Raw genomic sequence first — 20,237 nt, 5'->3', positions numbered from 1 at the left:
GTCGCAATTATACCTGTCGCAATTATTCCTGTCGCAATTATTCCTGTCGCAATTATAAGTAAGATTCAAAATCTCAGAGATGGTAATATTATTTTATAAAACAAAGATTTATTATAAAAACAAGATAATACTATGGTATACAATGACAGATTATCAAATGATCAGCTAAGGAAGTAGTTAGCCAGGGGTAGTGGCAGGTAGTGGTCTCCTGGTATCCGCCAAACCCAGATTCATCCATCGGACTGCCAGATGGTGAAGCGTGATTCATCACTCCAGAGAATGCGTTTCCACTGCTCTGGAGTCCAATGGCAACAAGCTTTACACCACTCCAGCCGACGCTTGGCATTGCACATGGTGATATTAGGCTTGTGTACGGCTGCCCGGTGCCATGGAAACTAACAGTTCTTGTGCTGATGTTGCTTCTAGAGGCAGTTTGGAACTCTGTAGTGAGTGTTGCAACCGAGGACAGATGATTTTTATGCGCTTCAGCACTCGGCGGTGCCGTTCTGTGAGCTTGTGTGGCTTACCACTTCAGGGCCTACCACTTGTGTGGCCTACCACTTTGTGTGGCCTACCACTTTGTTGCTCCTAGATGTTTCCACTTCACAATAACAGCACTTACAGTTGACCGGGGAAGATCCAGAAGGGAAGAAGTTTGACAGAACTGACATGCTGGAAAGGTGGCGCATTGAAAGTCACTGAGATCTCCAGTAAGGTAATTTTACTGCCAGTGTTTGTCTATGGAGATTGCATGGCTGTGTGCTCGATTTTATACACCTGTCGGCAATGGGTGTGGCTGAAAATAGAAAAAATCCACTAATTTGAAGGGGTGTCCAAAAAGAGAGAAGTTACACAATTTAACATTTCTACAGCGCAGAATGATCATCAGTACACTTTTTGCCTCCCGGCCCAGATCCTTACGTAAAGGTTATTGGTGTTAACAAGAATGTCCTCCTGATTCCACATGACTAGTCTGGATTCTGTCCTTTAAGAGCAGAGAGCGAGAGCCATTTGGCGGGCACCCTAGCTGTCACGGTGCCATCCTGTCCTGGATAGAACATTTATAAGTGGATGTTCTGCCATTTAAGGGCCCTCTGGAGTGTTATCTTGTGTGCTGGGAAAGGGGAAGTGGCTGGGATGTGCCAGGGTCTTTTTCATCTCTACCGTTGTCGGGGCCGATCGGCGAGTAGATGTGTATCGGGTACGGTCTGCCACTTGGAATTGGCCTTGGTCTTTAGTCAGAGCGACGACCCTACAATCCCAAATGGCACCCTATTCTCTACATGGTGTACTGCTTAGGGTTCTGATCACTGTGGGCCCTGGTCAAAACTAGTGTACTATATAGGGAATACTGTAGGTTGCCATTTGGGAGGCCAAACAGCTAGTGTACACAGAAGAAAAACTGCATTAACTATAACCATGCGATATTACCTCCAATCCCTTGAGCTGACTCTCCCCCCATATATCCTACAATGATGAAGCAGTAGGGACACATGCCTGGCATGGGGGGGACTCTACACAGAGGCCTTCATTTAGATAAGTGCAGTCACTTACCTAATGTGCAAAAGTAAAATTAATATGCAAAACACTGTAGGGGGCCAAGCAAGCATCCTTGACTCTCACTGTTCATTATAAGGTGACAGAACAACGTTCATTGAAGGTGACTGTTTTCTAATGATGATTGTGAGTAAAAATACGCTATATTTTTATACATATGTCATTTATCATATGACATACATCAGTTTTGTCAATATCTATTGTCATCTATTGTCACTACAGAGGACCATGTTCTACTAACTGAACTACAGAGGACCATGTTCTACTAACTGAACTACAGAGGACCATGTTCTACTAACTGAACTACAGAGGACCATGTTCTACTAACTGAACCACAGAGGACCATGTTCTACTAACTGAACTACAGGGGACCATGTTCTACTAACTACAGAGGACCATGTTCTACAAACTGAACTACAGAGGACCATGTTCTACTAACTGAACTACAGAGGACCATGTTCTACTAACTGAACTACAGGGGACCATGTTCTACTAACTGAACTACAGAGGACCATGTTCTACTAACTGAACTACAGAGGACCATGTTCTACTAACTGAACTACAGAGGACCATGTTCTACTAACTGAACTACAGAGGACCATGTTCTACTAACTGAACTACAGAGGACCATGTTCTACTAACTGAACTACAGGGGACCATGTTCTACTAACTGAACTACAGGGGACCATGTTCTACTAACTGAACTACAGAGGACCATGTTCTACTAACTGAACTACAGACCATGGACCATGTTCTACTAACTGAACAGAGGACCATGTTCTACTAACTACAGAGGACCATGTTCTACTAACCATGTTCTACTAACTGTTCTACTAACTACAGGGGACCATGTTCTACTAACTGAACTACAGAGGACCATGTTCTACTAACTGAACTACAGGGGACCATGTTCTACTAACTGAACTACAGAGGACCATGTTCTACTAACTGAACTACAGAGGACCATGTTCTACTAACTGAACAACAGGGACCATGTTCTACTAACTGAACTACAGAGGACCATGTTCTACTAACTGAACTACAGGGGACCATGTTCTACTAACTGAACTACAGGGACCATGTTCTACTAACTGAACTACAGAGGACCATGTTCTACTAACTGAACTACAGAGGACCATGTTCTACTAACTGAACTACAGGGGACCATGTTCTACTAACTGAACTACAGAGGGACCATGTTCTACTAACTGAACTACAGAGGACCATGTTCTACTAACTGAACTACAGAGGACCATGTTCTACTAACTGAACTACAGAGGACCATGTTCTACTAACTGAACTACAGAGGACCATGTTCTACTAACTGAACTACAGGGGACCATGTTCTACTAACTGAACTACAGAGGACCATGTTCTACTAACTGAACTACAGAGGACCATGTTCTACTAACTGAACTACAGAGGACCATGTTCTACTAACTGAACTACAGAGGACCATGTTCTACTAACTGAACTACAGAGGACCATGTTCTACTAACTGAACTACAGAGGACCATGTTCTACTAACTGAACTACAGGGGACCATGTTCTACTAACTACAGAGGACCATGTTCTACTAACTGAACTACAGAGGACCATGTTCTACTAACTGAACTACAGAGGACCATGTTCTACTAACTGAACTACAGAGGACCATGTTCTACTAACTGAACTACAGAGGACCATGTTCTACTAACTGAACTACAGAGGACCATGTTCTACTAACTGAACTACAGAGGACCATGTTCTACTAACTGAACTACAGAGGACCATGTTCTACTAACTGAACTACAGGGACCATGTTCTACTAACTGAACAGAGGACCATGTTCTACTAACTGAACTACAGAGGACCATGTTCTACTAACTGAACTACAGGGGACCATGTTCTACTAACTGAACCACAGGGGACCATGTTCTACTAACTGAACTACAGAGGACCATGTTCTACTAACTGAACTACAGGGGACCATGTTCTACTAACTGAACTACAGAGGACCATGTTCTACTAACTGAACTACAGAGGACCATGTTCTACTAACTGAACTACAGGGACCATGTTCTACTAACTGAACTACAGAGGACCATGTTCTACTAACTGAACTACAGGGGACCATGTTCTACTAACTGAACTACAGAGGACCATGTTCTACTAACTGAACTACAGGGGACCATGTTCTACTAACTGAACTACAGAGGACCATGTTCTACTAACTGAACTACAGGGGACCATGTTCTACTAACTGAACTACAGAGGACCATGTTCTACTAACTGAACTACAGAGGACCATGTTCTACTAACTGAACTACAGGGGACCATGTTCTACTAACTGAACCACAGAGGACCATGTTCTACTAACTGAACTACAGAGGACCATGTTCTACTAACTGAACTACAGAGGACCATGTTCTACTAACTGAACTACAGAGGACCATGTTCTACTAACTACAGAGGACCATGTTCTACTAACTGAACTACAGAGGACCATGTTCTACTAACTGAACTACAGGGGACCATGTTCTACTAACTGAACTACAGGGGACCATGTTCTACTAACTGAACTACAGGGGACCATGTTCTACTAACTGAACTACAGGGGACCATGTTCTACTAACTGAACTACAGGGGACCATGTTCTACTAACTGAACTACAGAGGACCATGTTCTACTAACTGAACTACAGGGGACCATGTTCTACTAACTGAACTACAGGGACCATGTTCTACTAACTGAACTACAGAGGACCATGTTCTACTAACTGAACTACAGGGGACCATGTTCTACTAACTGAACTACAGAGGGACCATGTTCTACTAACTGAACTACAGAGGGGACCATGTTCTACTAACTGAACTACAGGGGACCATGTTCTACTAACTGAACTACAGGGACCATGTTCTACTAACTGAACTACAGAGGACCATGTTCTACTAACTGAACTACAGGGGACCATGTTCTACTAACTGAACTACAGGGGACCATGTTCTACTAACTGAACTACAGAGGACCATGTTCTACTAACTGAACTACAGAGGACCATGTTCTACTAACTGAACTACAGAGGACCATGTTCTACTAACTGAACTACAGAGGACCATGTTCTACTAACTGAACTACAGAGGACCATGTTCTACTAACTGAACTACAGAGGACCATGTTCTACTAACTGAACTACAGGGGACCATGTTCTACTAACTGAACTACAGAGGACCATGTTCTACTAACTGAACTACAGAGGACCATGTTCTACTAACTGAACTACAGGGGACCATGTTCTACTAACTGAACTACAGAGGACCATGTTCTACTAACTGAACTACAGAGGACCATGTTCTACTAACTGAACTACAGGGGACCATGTTCTACTAACTGAACTACAGGGACCATGTTCTACTAACTGAACTACAGAGGACCATGTTCTACTAACTGAACTACAGGGGACCATGTTCTACTAACTGAACTACAGAGGACCATGTTCTACTAACTGAACTACAGGGGACCATGTTCTACTAACTGAACTACAGGGACCATGTTCTACTAACTGAACTACAGAGGACCATGTTCTACTAACTGAACTACAGGGGACCATGTTCTACTAACTGAACTACAGAGGACCATGTTCTACTAACTGAACTACAGGGGACCATGTTCTACTAACTGAACTACAGGGGACCATGTTCTACTAACTGAACTACAGAGGACCATGTTCTACTAACTGAACTACAGAGGACCATGTTCTACTAACTGAACTACAGAGGACCATGTTCTACTAACTGAACTACAGGGGACCATGTTCTACTAACTGAACTACAGAGGACCATGTTCTACTAACTGAACTACAGGGGACCATGTTCTACTAACTGAACTACAGAGGACCATGTTCTACTAACTGAACTACAGAGGACCATGTTCTACTAACTGAACTACAGGGGACCATGTTCTACTAACTGAACTACAGAGGACCATGTTCTACTAACTGAACTACAGAGGACCATGTTCTACTAACTGAACTACAGAGGACCATGTTCTACTAACTGAACTACAGAGGACCATGTTCTACTAACTGAACTACAGGGACCATGTTCTACTAACTGAACTACAGGGGACCATGTTCTACTAACTGAACTACAGGGGACCATGTTCTACTAACTGAACTACAGGGACCATGTTCTACTAACTGAACTACAGGGGACCATGTTCTACTAACTGAACTACAGGGGACCATGTTCTACTAACTGAACTACAGAGGACCATGTTCTACTAACTGAACCACAGAGGACCATGTTCTACTAACTGAACTACAGGGGACCATGTTCTACTAACTGAACTACAGGGGACCATGTTCTACTAACTGAACTACAGAGGACCATGTTCTACTAACTGAACTACAGAGGACCATGTTCTACTAACTGAACAACAGAGGACCATGTTCTACTAACTGAACTACAGGGGACCATGTTCTACTAACTGAACTACAGGGGACCATGTTCTACTAACTGAACTACAGGGGACCATGTTCTACTAACTGAACTACAGGGGACCATGTTCTACTAACTGAACTACAGGGGACCATGTTCTACTAACTGAACTACAGGGGAGCTGTTAACCTCCTCCTTATGTGTTTTGGATAGTGAAGCTAAACGATTTCATTTTGCTTTATACTCCACCATTTTCGATTTGAGATCAAATGTTTCATATGAGGCAGCACTATAAAATGTCACCTTTTTGAGGGTATTTCCACACCGTTTTACCATTAAGAAATTAAAGTACTTTATGTATCTAGTCTCCCCATTTGAGGAAGTGATGATTATTTGGACAAATTCGCTTCTATTGTTTTAAAGTAATCATACACTTAGTATTTGGTTCCATATTCCTTGCTTCCTTCCTTCCTTCCTTCCTGCCTTGCACTCTATGACTACATCAAGCTTGTGACTCTACAAACTCGTTGGGTGGATTTTCAGAGGTTCAACTGCATTATTGTTTACCACAGATCTACATGGAACACACTTCAACTGCAGTAGAGCCTGCCACAGATCTACATGGAACACCCTTCAACTGCAGTAGAGCCTGCTACAGATCTACATGGAACACCCTTCAACTGCAGTAGAGCCTGCTACAGATCTACATGGAACACCCTTCAACTGCAGTAGAGCCTGCCACAGATCTACATGGAACACCCTTCAACTGCAGTAGAGCCTGCTACAGATCTACATGGAACACCCTTCAACTGCAGTAGAGCCTGCCACAGATCTACATGGAACACCCTTCAACTGCAGTAGAGCCTGCCACAGATCTACATGGAACACCCTTCAACTGCTGTAGAGCCTGCCACAGATCTACATGGAACACGCTTTAATATTATATGAAATATAACAACACCTGCATTGTTTCTGAGCAACTGCTCCAGTCTTGCACGCCGCTGACAGGTCTGGTAATATCAGATAATAATATGCTGTTCATAATCAATAGTACATTGAGAATGATCATTAACAATGAGGTATGGAATGTACGGTTCATACCTTAGAAATGACAGGGTTCAGAAAATAGGTATTGACCAAAATGCTGTGTGTCGTGCGAAACAGGGTTCAATATGCTGTGTGCCGTGTGAAACAGGGTTCAATATGCTGTGTGAAACAGGGTTCAATATGCTGTGTGAAACAGGGTTCAATATGCTGTGTGAAACAGGGTTCAATATGCTGTGTGAAACAGGGTTCAATATGCTGTCTGAAAGAGGGTTCAATATGCTGTGTGAAACAGGGTTCAATATGCTGTGTGAAACAGGGTTCAATATGCTGTGTGAAACAGGGTTCAATATGCTGTGTGTGAAACAGGTTCAATATCCTGTGTGAAACAGGGTTCAATATGCTGTCTGAAACAGGGTTCAATATGTTGTGTGAAACAGGGTTCAATATCCTGTGTGAAACAGGGTTCAATATCCTGTGTGAAACAGGGTTCAATATGCTGTCTGAAACAGGGTTCAATATGTTGTGTGAAACAGGGTTCAATATGCTGTTGAAAAACAGGGTTCAATATGCTGTGTGAAATAATGTTCAATATGCTGTTAGAAAAACATGGTTCAGTATAATGTGTGTGAAACAGGATTCAAAAATAACAATAATGTGTGTGTTGTGTGAAACAGGGTTCAATATGCTGTGTGAAACAGGGTTCATTATGCTGTGTGAAACAGGGTTCAATATGCTGTGTGAAACAGGGTTAAATATGATGTGAAACAGGGCTCAATATGGTGTGTTTCCTGTTTGAAACAGGGTTCAATATGCTGTGTGAAACAGGGTTAAATATGATGTGAAACAGGGCTCAATATGGTGTGTTTGCTGTGTGAAACAGGGTTCAATATGCTGTGTGAAACAGGGTTCATTATGCTGTGTGAAACAGGGTTCAGTATGCTGTGTGAAACAGGGTTCATTATGCTGTGTGAAACAGGGTTCAGTATGCTGTGTGAAACAGGGTTCAATATGCTGTGTGAAACAGGGTTCAATATGCTGTCTGAAAGAGGGTTCAATATGCTGTGTGAAACAGGGTTCATTATGCTGTGTGAAACAGGGTTCATTATGCTGTGTGAAACAGGGTTCTATATAACATGTGAAACAGGGTTTAATATGCCGTGTGTGTCGGGTGAAATGGTTCAATATGATGTGTGTGCCGTGTGAAACATATATGCTGTTTGTGTCACACCCTGTTCTGTTTCACCTGTCCCTGTGATTGTCTCCACCCCCTCCAGGTGTCACTTATTTTCCCCAGTGTATTTATCCCTGTGTTTCCAGTGTATTCATCCCTGTGTTTCCTGTCTCTCTGTGCCAGTGTATTTATCCCAGTGTTTCCTGTCTCTCTGCCCCAGTGTATTTATCCCTGTGTTTCCTGTCTCTCTGCCCCAGTGTATTTATCCCTGTGTTTCCGGTCTCTCTGTGACAGTGTATTTATCCCTGTTTCCTGTCTCTCTGTGACAGTGTATTTATCCCTGTGTTTCCTGTCTCTCTGCCCCAGTGTATTTATCCCTGTGTTTCCTGTCTCTCTGCCCCAGTGTATTTATCCCTGTGTTTCCTGTCTCTCTGCCCCAGTGTATTTATCCCTGTGTTTCCTGTCTCTCTGCCCCAGTGCCCCAGTGTATTTATCCCTGTGTTTCCTGTCTCTTTGCCCCAGTGTATTTATCCCTGTGTTTCCTGTCTCTCTGTGCCAGTGTATTTATCCCTGTGTTTCCTGTCTTTCTGCCCCAGTGTATTTATCCCTGTGTTTCCTGTCTCTCTGTACCAGTGTATTTATCCCTGTTTCCTGTCTCTCTGTGCCAGTGTATTCATCCCTGTTTCCTGTCTCTCTGTGCCAGTGTATTTATCCCTGTGTTTCCTGTCTCTCTGTACCAGTGAATTTATCCCTGTGTTTCCTGTCTCTCTGTACCAGTGTATTTATCCCTGTTTCCTGTCTCTCTGTGCCAGTGTATTTATCCCTGTGTTTCCTGTCTCTCTGTGCCAGTGTATTTATCCCTGTGTTTCCTGTCTCTCTGTGCCAGTGTATTTATCCCTGTGTTTCCTGTCTCTCTGTGCCAGTGTATTTATCCCTGTTTCCTGTCTATCTGTCCCAGCGTTTTTTCCCCCGTGCTCCTTTTCTATTGATAGTCTTCCTGGTTTTGACCTCTGCCTGACACTGGACTACTTTCCCTCCTGTTCATCCTGCCTGCCTGTTCATCCTGCCTGACACTGGACTACTTTCCCTCCTGCCTGTTCATCCTGCCTGACACTGGACTACTTTCCCTCCCGCCTGTTCATCCTGCCTGCCCTGACCTTGAATCTGCTTGACACTGGACTACTTTCCCTCCTGCCTGTTCATCCTGCCTGACACTGGACTACTTTCCCTCCTGCCTGTTCATGCTGCCTGACACTGGACTACTTTCCCTCCTGCCTGTTCATCCTGCCTGCCTGTTCATCCTGCCTGCCTGTTCATCCTGCCTGCCCTGACCTTGAATCTGCCTGACACTGGACTATTTTCCCTCCTGTTCATCCCTCCTGCCTGTTCATTCTGCCTGCCCTGACCTTGAATCTGCCTGACACTGGACTACTTTCCCTCCTGCCTGTTCATCCTGCCTGCCCTGACCTTGAATCTGCCTGACACTGGACTACTTTCCCTCCTGCCTGTTCATCCTGCCTGCCTGTTCATCCTGCCTGCCCTGACCTTGAATCTGCCTGACACTGGACTACTTTCCCTCCTGCCTGTTCATCCTGCCTGCCCTGACCTTGAATCTGCCTGACACTGGACTACTTTCCCTCCTGCCTGTTCATCCTGCCTGCCTGTTCATCCTGCCTGCCTGCCCTGACCTTGAATCTGCCTGACACTGGACTACTTTCCCTCCTGCCTGTTCATCCTGCCTGCCTGCCCTGACCTTGAATCTGCCTGACACTGGACTACTTTCCCTCCTGCCTGTTCATCCTGCCTGCCCTGACCTTGAATCTGCCTGACACTGGACTACTTTCCCTCCTGCCTGTTCATCCTGCCTGCCTGTTCATCTTGCCTGCCTGTTCATCCTGCCTGCCCTGACCTTGAATCTGCCTGCCTGTTCATGCTGCCTGCCCTGACCTTGAATCTGCCTGCCTGTTCATCCTGCCTGCCTGTTCATCCTGCCTGCCCTGACCTTGAATCTGCCTGCCTGTTCATCCTGCCTGCCTGTTCATCCTGCCTGCCCTGACCTTGAATCTGCCTGCCCTTCGGTACCTATTGGACTCTGAACTGGTTTTGACCTTTTGCCGGTCATAAACATTGTAAAACTCCAACCATCTGCCTCCTGTGTCTGCATCTAGATCTCGCCTTGTGCCTTGATAGTTTGTGTCATGAGAAACAAGGACATTTTCCAGATTGACTGACCATGACTTAAAGTAATGATGGACTGTCGTTTCTCTTTGCTTATTTGAGCTGTTCTTGCCATAATATGGACTTGGTCTTTCACCAAATAGGGCTATCTTCTGTATAGCTCACTACCTTGTCACAACACAACTGATTGGCTCAAACACATTAAGAAGGAAAGAAATATCACAAATTAACTTTTCATTTGTGGAATTTAACTTTTGAAGAATATATTTTGATTTGTTTAACACTTTTTTTTGGTTGCTACATGATTCCATATGTGTTATTTCATTGTTCTGATGTCTCCACTATTATAGGAAAATTAAAAAAATTAAAATAAACCATGGAATGAATAAGCGTGTCCAAACTTTTGACTGGTACTGTATGTAATTCAAAGTTTCATTTAAGTTATGCTACATTTCCTGGCGTCTCTCTCATGTCAGCATTGATTTGGACACAAGGCTGTAGCCAAACTGCATATTTCCTACACCTTGACGTGTAGGCTGCGTTATTTTTTTGTATTATTACAATGTTGGCATCTCTGATCCGATTCTGATCTGAGAAAGTGTTTGACATTGCGATATGCAGTCTTATCCTAAATGTTTTTCACTTGTCCAGGACAAGTGTGAACGTCGAGACTTGAGTCAGTATTCAGTAGTCAGTAGTTAGTATTCAGTATTCAGTAGTTAGTATTCAGTAGTTAGTATTCAGTAGTCAGTAGTTAGTATTCAGTAGTTAGTATTCAGTAGTTAGTATTCAGTAGTCAGTAGTTAGTATTCAGTAGTCAGTATTCAGTAGTCAGTATTCAGTAGTCAGTATTCAGTAGTTAGTATTCAGTAGTCAGTAGTTAGTAGTCAGTATTCAGTAGTCAGTATTCAGTAGTTAGTATTCAGTATTCAGTAGTCAGTATTCAGTAGTTAGTATTCAGTAGTCAGTAGTTAGTATTCAGTATTCAGTAGTCAGTATTCAGTAGTCAGGAGTCAGTCAGTAGAACATCAGTAATTCAACTCCAGGGAGAGTTTGCAGATCAGGGGTTTATTCAGCAGACAACCGTTTGCTCCACTCCAATTATCACATAAAGGTATACCACACAGGTATATACTATACAGGTATACCACACAGGTATATACTATACAGGCATACTATACAGGTATATACTATACAGGCATATTATACAGGTATATATGCTATACAGGTATATACTATACAGGTATACCATACAGGCATATACTATACAGGTATACCATACAGGCATATACTATACAGGTATACCATACAGGCATATACTATACAGGTATACTATACAGGCATATACTATACAGGTATATACTATACAGGCATATACTATACAGGTATACTATACAGGTATACTATACAGGTATATACTATACAGGTATATACTATACAGGTATACTATACAGGTATACTATACAGGTATACTATACAGGTATATACTATACAGGTATACTATACAGGTATATACTATACAGGTATATACTATACAGGTATACCATACAGGTATATACTATACAGGTGTATACCATACAGGTATATACTATACAGGTATATACTATACAGGTATATACTATACAGGTATATACCATACAGGTATACCATACAGGTATATACTATACAGGTATACCATACAGGTATATACTATACAGGTATATACTATGCAAGTATATACAACACAGGTATATACTATACAGGTATATACTATGCAGGTATACAATACAGGTATACACTATACAGGTATATACAGTGCCTTGCGAAAGTATTCGGCCCCCTTGAACTTTGCGACCTTTTGCCACATTTCAGGCTTCAAACATAAAGATATAAAACTGTATTTTTTTGTGAAGAATCAACAACAAGTCGTTCCACTTCATGATTGTGTCCCACTTGTTGTTGATTCTTCACAAAAAAATACAGTTTTGTATCTTTATGTTTGAAGCCTGAAATGTGGCAAAAGGTCGCAAAGTTCAAGGGGGCCGAATACTTTCGCAAGGCACTGTACTATGCAGGTATACTATACAGGTATAGACCATACAGGTATTTGCCATACAGGTATATACCACACAGGTATATATACTATACGTGTATATACTATACAAGTATATACTATACAGGTATATACTATACAGGTATACACCATACAGGTATATACTATGCAGGTATACTATACAGGTATACTATACAGGTATACTATACAGGTATATACTATACAGGTATATACTATTCAGGTATACTATACAGGCATATACTATGCAGGTATACACTATACAGGTATACACCATACAGGTAAATACCATACAGGTATACTATACAGGTATTTACAATGCAGGTAACTATAGGTATATACTATCTAGGTATATACTATACAGGTATATACTATTCAGGTATACTATACAGGTATATACTATGCAGGTATACTATACAGGTATATACTATACAGGTATATACCATACAGGTATACGATATAGATATATACTATGCAGGTATACTATACAGGTATACTATGCAGCTATACCATACAGGTATATCCTATACGGGTATATACTATGCAGGTGTATACCATACAAGTATACTATGCAGGTATATACTATACAGGTATACTATACAGGTATGCTATACAGGTATACTATACAGGTATACTATACATGTATACTATGCAGCTATACTATACAGGTATATACTATACAGGTATACTATACAGGTATATACTATACAGGTATACTATACAGGTATACTATACAGGTATATACCATACATGTATACTATGCAGCTATACTATACAGGTATACTATACAGGTATACTATACAGGTATATACTATTCAGGTATACTATACAGGCATATACTATGCAGGTATACACTATACAGGTATACACCATACAGGTAAATACCATACAGGTATACTATACAGGTATTTACAATGCAGGTAACTATAGGTATATACTATCTAGGTATATACTATACAGATATATACCATACAGGTATACTATACAGGTATATACCATACAGGTATACTATACAGGTATATACTATACAGGTATATACCATACAGGTATACGATATAGATATATACTATGCAGGTATACTATACAGGTATACTATGCAGGTATATACAATACAGGTATACGATATAGATATATACTATCAGGTATACTATACAGGTATACTATGCAGCTATACCATACAGGTATATACTATGCAGATATATCTATGCAGGTGTATACTATACAGATATATACTATGCAGCTATACTATACAGGTATACTATACAGGTATATACTATACAGGTATACTATACAGGTATATACTATACATGTATACTATACAGCAGGTATACTATACAGGTATACTATACAGGTATACCATACAGGTATATACCATACATGGTATACTATGCAGCTATACCAAAGGTATACTATACAGCTATACTATACAGGTATACTATACAGGTATATACCATACATGTATACTATACATATACTATACAGGTATACTATACAGGTATACTATACAGGTATACTATACAGGTATATACTATGCAGGTGTATACCATACAAGTATACTATGCAGGTATATACTATACAGGTATACTATACAGGTATACTATACAGGTATACTATACAGGTATACTATACATGTATACTATGCAGCTATACTATACAGGTATATACTATACAGGTATATTATACAGGTATATACTATACAGGTATATACCATACAGGTATACTATGCAGGTGTATACCATACAAGTATACTATACAGGTATATACTATACATGTATACTATACAGGTATATACCATACAGGTATACTATGCAGCTATACTATACAGGTATATACTATACAGGTATACTATACAGGTATACTATACAGGTATATACTATACAGGTATACTATACAGGTATACTATACAGGTATATACTATACAGGTATATACTATACAGGTGTATACTATACAGGTATACTATACAGGTATATACTATACAGGTATACTATACAGGTATACTATACAGGTATATACTATACAGGTATACTATACAGGTATATACTATACAGGTATACTATACAGGTATACTATACAGGTATATACCATACATTTATACTATGCAGCTATACTATACAGGTATACTATACTACACCTATTCACTTCACTCAACATCATGATCGTTTGAAATGTTAACAAGGTTCCTCACCACAGTATAACTTAGACACTTCACACAGGCTGTATCTCAATGTACTTCAGCTGTTTCCTTTCCTCATCTCCTTCCCTTCATCTACACTACATCCATAAAGAATTGGACGAGTGTAAGCAAGTTCCCAGTACGCTTCCCCTTACATTGCTTCTACCTGTTCATGCGTTCACGTCAGTGCATTGATGGCCAATAAGAGCTTGGAATAAATTGACCAATTAGAGAGAAGGTTGTTGGTTCAGTGCGTGAGTACAGGAGTACAGGTAATGGGTGTAATGCTCAATGGGGCCGGTGTGTTTACGCATGTGAGTAAACACACCCACTGTAAATCATGTGATAATATAGTATATATATATATATATATATATATATACAGTATATTCATGTATGCATTGTATGTATTCAATTCCACACGGATTGCTTTACCCAACACAAAATTCATCTTAGGAGAAAAAGTGCTATTGAATTGAGTAAAATTGGTCTTCCAATTTGTTATAAAATGACATGAGAAAAGTCAATTTCTTATATTTTACAACAGTGAGGTGGAACACGATGCAAAAATCATTGATGAGTAAATTCAAAGAACAAATGTATGAGAGTCAAATCACCCCTTATCAAGACCACCATTCAAATAGCTTATAGACGTTTCAACAAATCACTCCTTATCAAGACCACCATTCAAATAGCTTATAGACTTTTCAACATGTGTGACCATTATTTAAATAGCTTATAGACTTTTCAACATGTGTGACCATTATTTAAATAGATTATAGACGTTTCAACATGTGTGACCATTATTCAAATAGCTTATAGACTTTTCAACATATGTGACCATTATTCAAATAGCTTATAGACTTTTCAACATGTGTGACCATTATTCAAATAGCTTATAGACTTTTCAACATGTGTGACCATTATTCAAATAGCTTATAGACTTTTCAACATGTGTGACCATTATTCAAATAGCTTATAGACTTTTCAACATGTGTGACCATTATTCAAATAGCTTATAGACTTTTCAACATATGTGATTTGACTAAATTCAGCTCATTTTAAAAGAGGACACATGTGCACCACATAAAGACCTTTTAAAACCTATGGGGATTCTCTTCCTGATGGCTGGACCGTTTTGGTCAGGGTGCCAGGCACCTTACCCTTCCCTGCTCCAGGGGCCTTCATAACAGCCGTCCCCATCTCCCCCTGTCCTCCTCCCTGTGCCCCCCCCTCTATCCCTCCCTTCTTTCCACACTCCACCCCTCCCTTCTTCTCTCTCTCTCTCCGATATAGCCTCTCCTTCAATCGGCTCCTGGAGAAAGACCAGAAAAGGAGGCCCGCCACGGTCAGACCCGTTCCCAGGCAGGTGAGACCGATCCCGGCCGCCACGCAGTGATGCAGACCCCTGTTAAAACTGACAGCCTGGGTGTCTATGAAGAGGAGGTCCCCCTCCCCGAAGGACTCGATCCTGGTGGGGCCGGAGTAACCCACGGACAGACTGACCAGACCAGAGGTCACCATCAGGAGACCAAGGGCCAGAGAGACCTGAGGGAGAGAGAGAGGGGGGGAGTAGAGAGAGGGGGAGTAGAGAGAGAGAGAGAGAGAGAGATAAAAGTGAGTGAGTTACGAAGGGACCGGAAAGGAAGATAGGGAGACAGAGAGTGACCAGATGAGGTAGAGACAGAGGGTAGAGACAGAGGGTAGAGACAGAGGGTAGAGACAGAGGGTAGAGAGAGAGAGAGAGAGAGAGAGAGAGAGAGAAGGTCAGTCATTGACAGTGCATTAGTTGTCTACCTTCCAGAGTGCTGAGCTCCACCTCAGGGGCGATCTCAAGGTCTGGACGTCCCCCACTCCCTTAGGGTCTCTCTCCCACCCTGATGCAGTGCTGCACCCCTCATAGAAATGGTGCAGGTAGGAACGCACCCCAAACTGCGGACAGGCACAGCTAGAACCTACCTGTAGGAGGGAACCATAGAAATAGAAGATGCAGAATGGTTATTCCCATTCAAACATCATTCCATGGTGAGTAATCTTAATTCTGAACCAAATAATAAATACCAGTGTATAAATGTTCAAACTAAGATTCTATTGGAAGCAGATTAGTAAGATCTCACCTCACAGCCTGAGAACCCTGCCCCACATCCAGACCCTGAGTTACAGGCCTCAGAGCACGACGCCATCACACCTCATACACCTGGAGAGAGACACACACACACACACACACACACACACAGACAGAGACATGAGGACACACACACTCTCAATCGTGGTTGACTTTCCCTAACTGTTTCCAAGGCCTACAGACGTACATCAAACTGTCTCATCTCCTGCTTTAGACTGTAAAATACAATAATATATAAACCCTAGATTGCTGATGCTATGAATTGCCCATTGAGAGGCTTTGAAGCCACTGGTCGGCCATATTGGCTCTCCCCAGTAGAAGAAGTCCTCCATAGGAATGAATGAAATTCTACAGTATTTCAATTCCTTGTATCAAAGACAAAATGACACATATTTAAGTATATTATTTTTTATTATAGTGGGAACAGTAACATTAGTAATCAAAAAAATATATACTTTAAGGATTTAAAAAAACATTTTATTTATTTATTTATGTTTAGCTCACATAATATAATGATAAAGTATGCATTAAGGTGTCTGTAGAAGAATACATCTGGTGAAAACTAATGTAGACATTAATATAAAGGTAATTCTATAACTACCAAAATAGTGTAGGAGTGACAAGATGGAGGCGCAGTGGGTGGCTTAAGCACAGCGTCCCTTACCAATTATCTAGTGTATATATAAATCATTAACAGACTGTAGACAACCAACAGCAACTGTCTCCTTGTCTCCTACTTTAGACTGTAGACTACCAGTGAAGCCTCCTCAGAGGAAGAAGGGGAGAACCATCCTCCTCAGTGAATTTCAGAAAAATAGTGAAAGTTACCATTTTTAGATAAAACTATACTAAATATATTCACGTCACCAAATAATTGATTAAAACACACACTGTTACGCAATGAAGGTCTACAGTAGCCTCAGCCGCACTCTGTAGGGTAGCACCATGGTGTAGCCGAAGGACAAATAGTTTCCGTCCTCCTCTGGGTACATTGACTTCAATACAAAACCTAGGAGGCTCATGGTTCTCACCCCCTTCCATAGACTTAAACAGCAAATAATGACAACTTCCGGAGGACGTCCTCCAACCTATCAGAGCTCTTGCAGCATGAACTGACATGTTGTGCACCCAATCAAAGGAACAGAGAATGAATCTAGTACTGAAAGCATACACTACAGCTAGCTAGCACTGCAGTGCATAAAATGTGGGGAGTAGTTGACTCAAAGAGAGAGGAAGACAATAGTTGAACAAATTAAATTCTTCCAAAATGGAGACGCAAGAGAGCGAGAGAGAGAAAAACAAATAAAGCCCCTTGAATAAAGCCCCTTGAATTGAATTGAGAGAGAGCTAGCTATATTTTGTTGTATTTAAAAAAAAACATTCACTTTCACTTAATTAGCTAGCGAATGCAGCTAGCTAGTTTAGCCTACTCAAACACCTGGCTCAAACAGAGAGGGATGCTATGTTAGCTAGCGGGCTATGGCTATCCAACAGAGAGGGATGCTATGTTAGCTAGCTGGCTATGGCTATCCAACAGACAGGGATGCTATGTAAGCTAGCGGGCTATGGCTATCCAACAGAGAGGGATGCTATGTTAGCTAGCAGGCTATGGCTATCCAATAGAGAGGGATGCTATGTAAGCTAGCTGGCTATGGCTATCCAATAGAGAGGGATGCTATGTAAGCTAGCTGGCTATGGCTATCCAACAGAGAGGGATGCTATGTTAGCTAGCTGGCTATGGCTATCCAATAGAGAGGGATGCTATGTAAGCTAGCTGGCTATGGCTATCCAACAGAGAGGGATGCTATGCTAGCTAGCGGGTTATGATTTTTGGCAGTTTTCTTTTAATAATATTTATTCATTATAAAAGTATTAAACATATTAAAAACATTCCACTCATGAGGCCACTAGAGTCAGATTTGGTAATTTTACTGCAGGAAAGATATTTCAAAAGTTCATAAGAAAAACATGAAATCTTAATTATATTGTTGAGGAGTTGCACCTACTAATTATCTTATGAACTTCTTATTGTTTGCATAGGAAGTGTTTTGTGAAATGGGGCCCTGTTGCTTCAGTATTCCCTGGGTGTCTCCTTCGCCTCAGTTTCGTCAAGCAACATTAGAAGGATAGAGCTCTGTCTGTGTAGGATGATGCCATGACGCCAAGGCCCAAGGGTTGATAGCCACCCACGGATGAGTCACTCACACGCACACACACACACACACACACACACACACACACTGAGTCTATAAGGAGCTATTGTCTTGTTACTTGAATAGCTTTAGTGAGAACAGAAATGGCTACACTAGAGACTTACTCATAACACTTGACAAGATGAGCGGTGTGCAACACTATCAAATAACTAGCTTATCTATTATTATCACTGAGCTGAGGGTGCATGATGTGTCAAGAATAGAGAGAGACGTGCGACACAACATATTAAATGTATCACATTTAGATACCCGACTGGTTCTCCTCAGCTAATTTCTCAGCTTCTTTTTTCCACGTTTTTTTGTTCAGATTAAAAACGGCAAGACTAAATGTCGGTAAATTGATCGATTTTTGCAGCAGTGAATTAGTTTTCGATTGCGGTGCTGAAAACAGACCGAACTCTCCCCACAGCAGTAGACAGAAGATCATGTAGGTAGACAGAAGATCATGTAGGTAGACAGAAGATCACGTAGGTAGACAGAAGATAATGTAGGTTAGACAGAAGATAATGTAGGTTAGACAGAAGATAATGTAGGTTAGACAGAAGATAATGTAGGTTAGACAGAAGATAATGTAGGTTAGACAGAAGATAATGTAGGTTAGACAGAAGATAATGTAGGTTAGACAGAAGATAATGTAGGTTAGACAGAAGATAATGTAGATTAGACAGAAGATAATGTAGGTAGACAGAAGATAATGTAGGTAGACAGAAGATAATGTAGGCAGACAGAAGATAATGTAGGTTAGATAGAAGATAATGTAGGTTAGACAGAAGATAATGTAGGTTAGACAGAAGATAATCCAGGTAGACAGAAGATAATGTAGGTTAGACAGAAGATAATGTAGGTTAGACAGAAGATAATGTAGGTTAGACAGAAGATAATGTAGGTTAGACAGAAGATAATGTAGGTTAGACAGAAGATAATCTAGGTAGACAGAAGATAATGTAGTGTCTCAACTCGTTCCTCCTCATTGTCCAATTACGTGCTACAAAATCCAGTCTTCACAACTCCAGAGAAACTCTTTGCAAAACATGTATTTTATTAGCATGAACGTGAGCCTCTTCATTAGAGGCTGTTTAGGCTCATTTTCTAATCTTACCTTGTCCGGAGTGCTCGCTTCCGCGCCACGGTCTTACTCGAGTCCCATTGCAGAACGAGCTCTCAGAACCAGCGAATCTACACTTGACATCAACACTCAATTTGCAATAAAGAGCCTGTGCGCAGGTGCACAGCTCCAACACATTTGTTATCAGAGGAACCCGGTTGTCACTAGTTACCAAAAACCATGGCTACACCCTGCCTAT

The 20,237-nt window shown here is 41.2% G+C and overlaps 1 protein-coding gene across 1 annotated transcript; it reads right to left on the bottom strand.

The window, feature by feature from the left end:
- Positions 1 to 6,866: 6,866 nt before the first annotated feature.
- On the bottom strand, positions 6,867 to 20,144 carry LOC112247220 (neurensin-1). Its single transcript, XM_042295022.1, has 5 exons — positions 20,033 to 20,144; positions 16,713 to 16,792; positions 16,393 to 16,554; positions 15,823 to 16,143; positions 6,867 to 6,893 (listed from the first exon to the last, which is right to left on the bottom strand). The coding sequence occupies exons 2-5, from the start codon at positions 16,776 to 16,778 to the stop codon at positions 6,867 to 6,869; spliced, it is 576 nt and encodes a 191-aa protein (XP_042150956.1). The 5' UTR covers positions 16,779 to 16,792; positions 20,033 to 20,144.
- Positions 20,145 to 20,237: the final 93 nt, after the last annotated feature.

Source organism: Oncorhynchus tshawytscha, linkage group LG13 (assembly GCF_018296145.1).
Source record: "Oncorhynchus tshawytscha isolate Ot180627B linkage group LG13, Otsh_v2.0, whole genome shotgun sequence".
NCBI lineage: Eukaryota > Metazoa > Chordata > Actinopteri > Salmoniformes > Salmonidae > Oncorhynchus > Oncorhynchus tshawytscha.
Note: the sequence above shows the minus strand (reverse complement) of the source record. Positions and strands in the feature narration are given on the sequence as shown.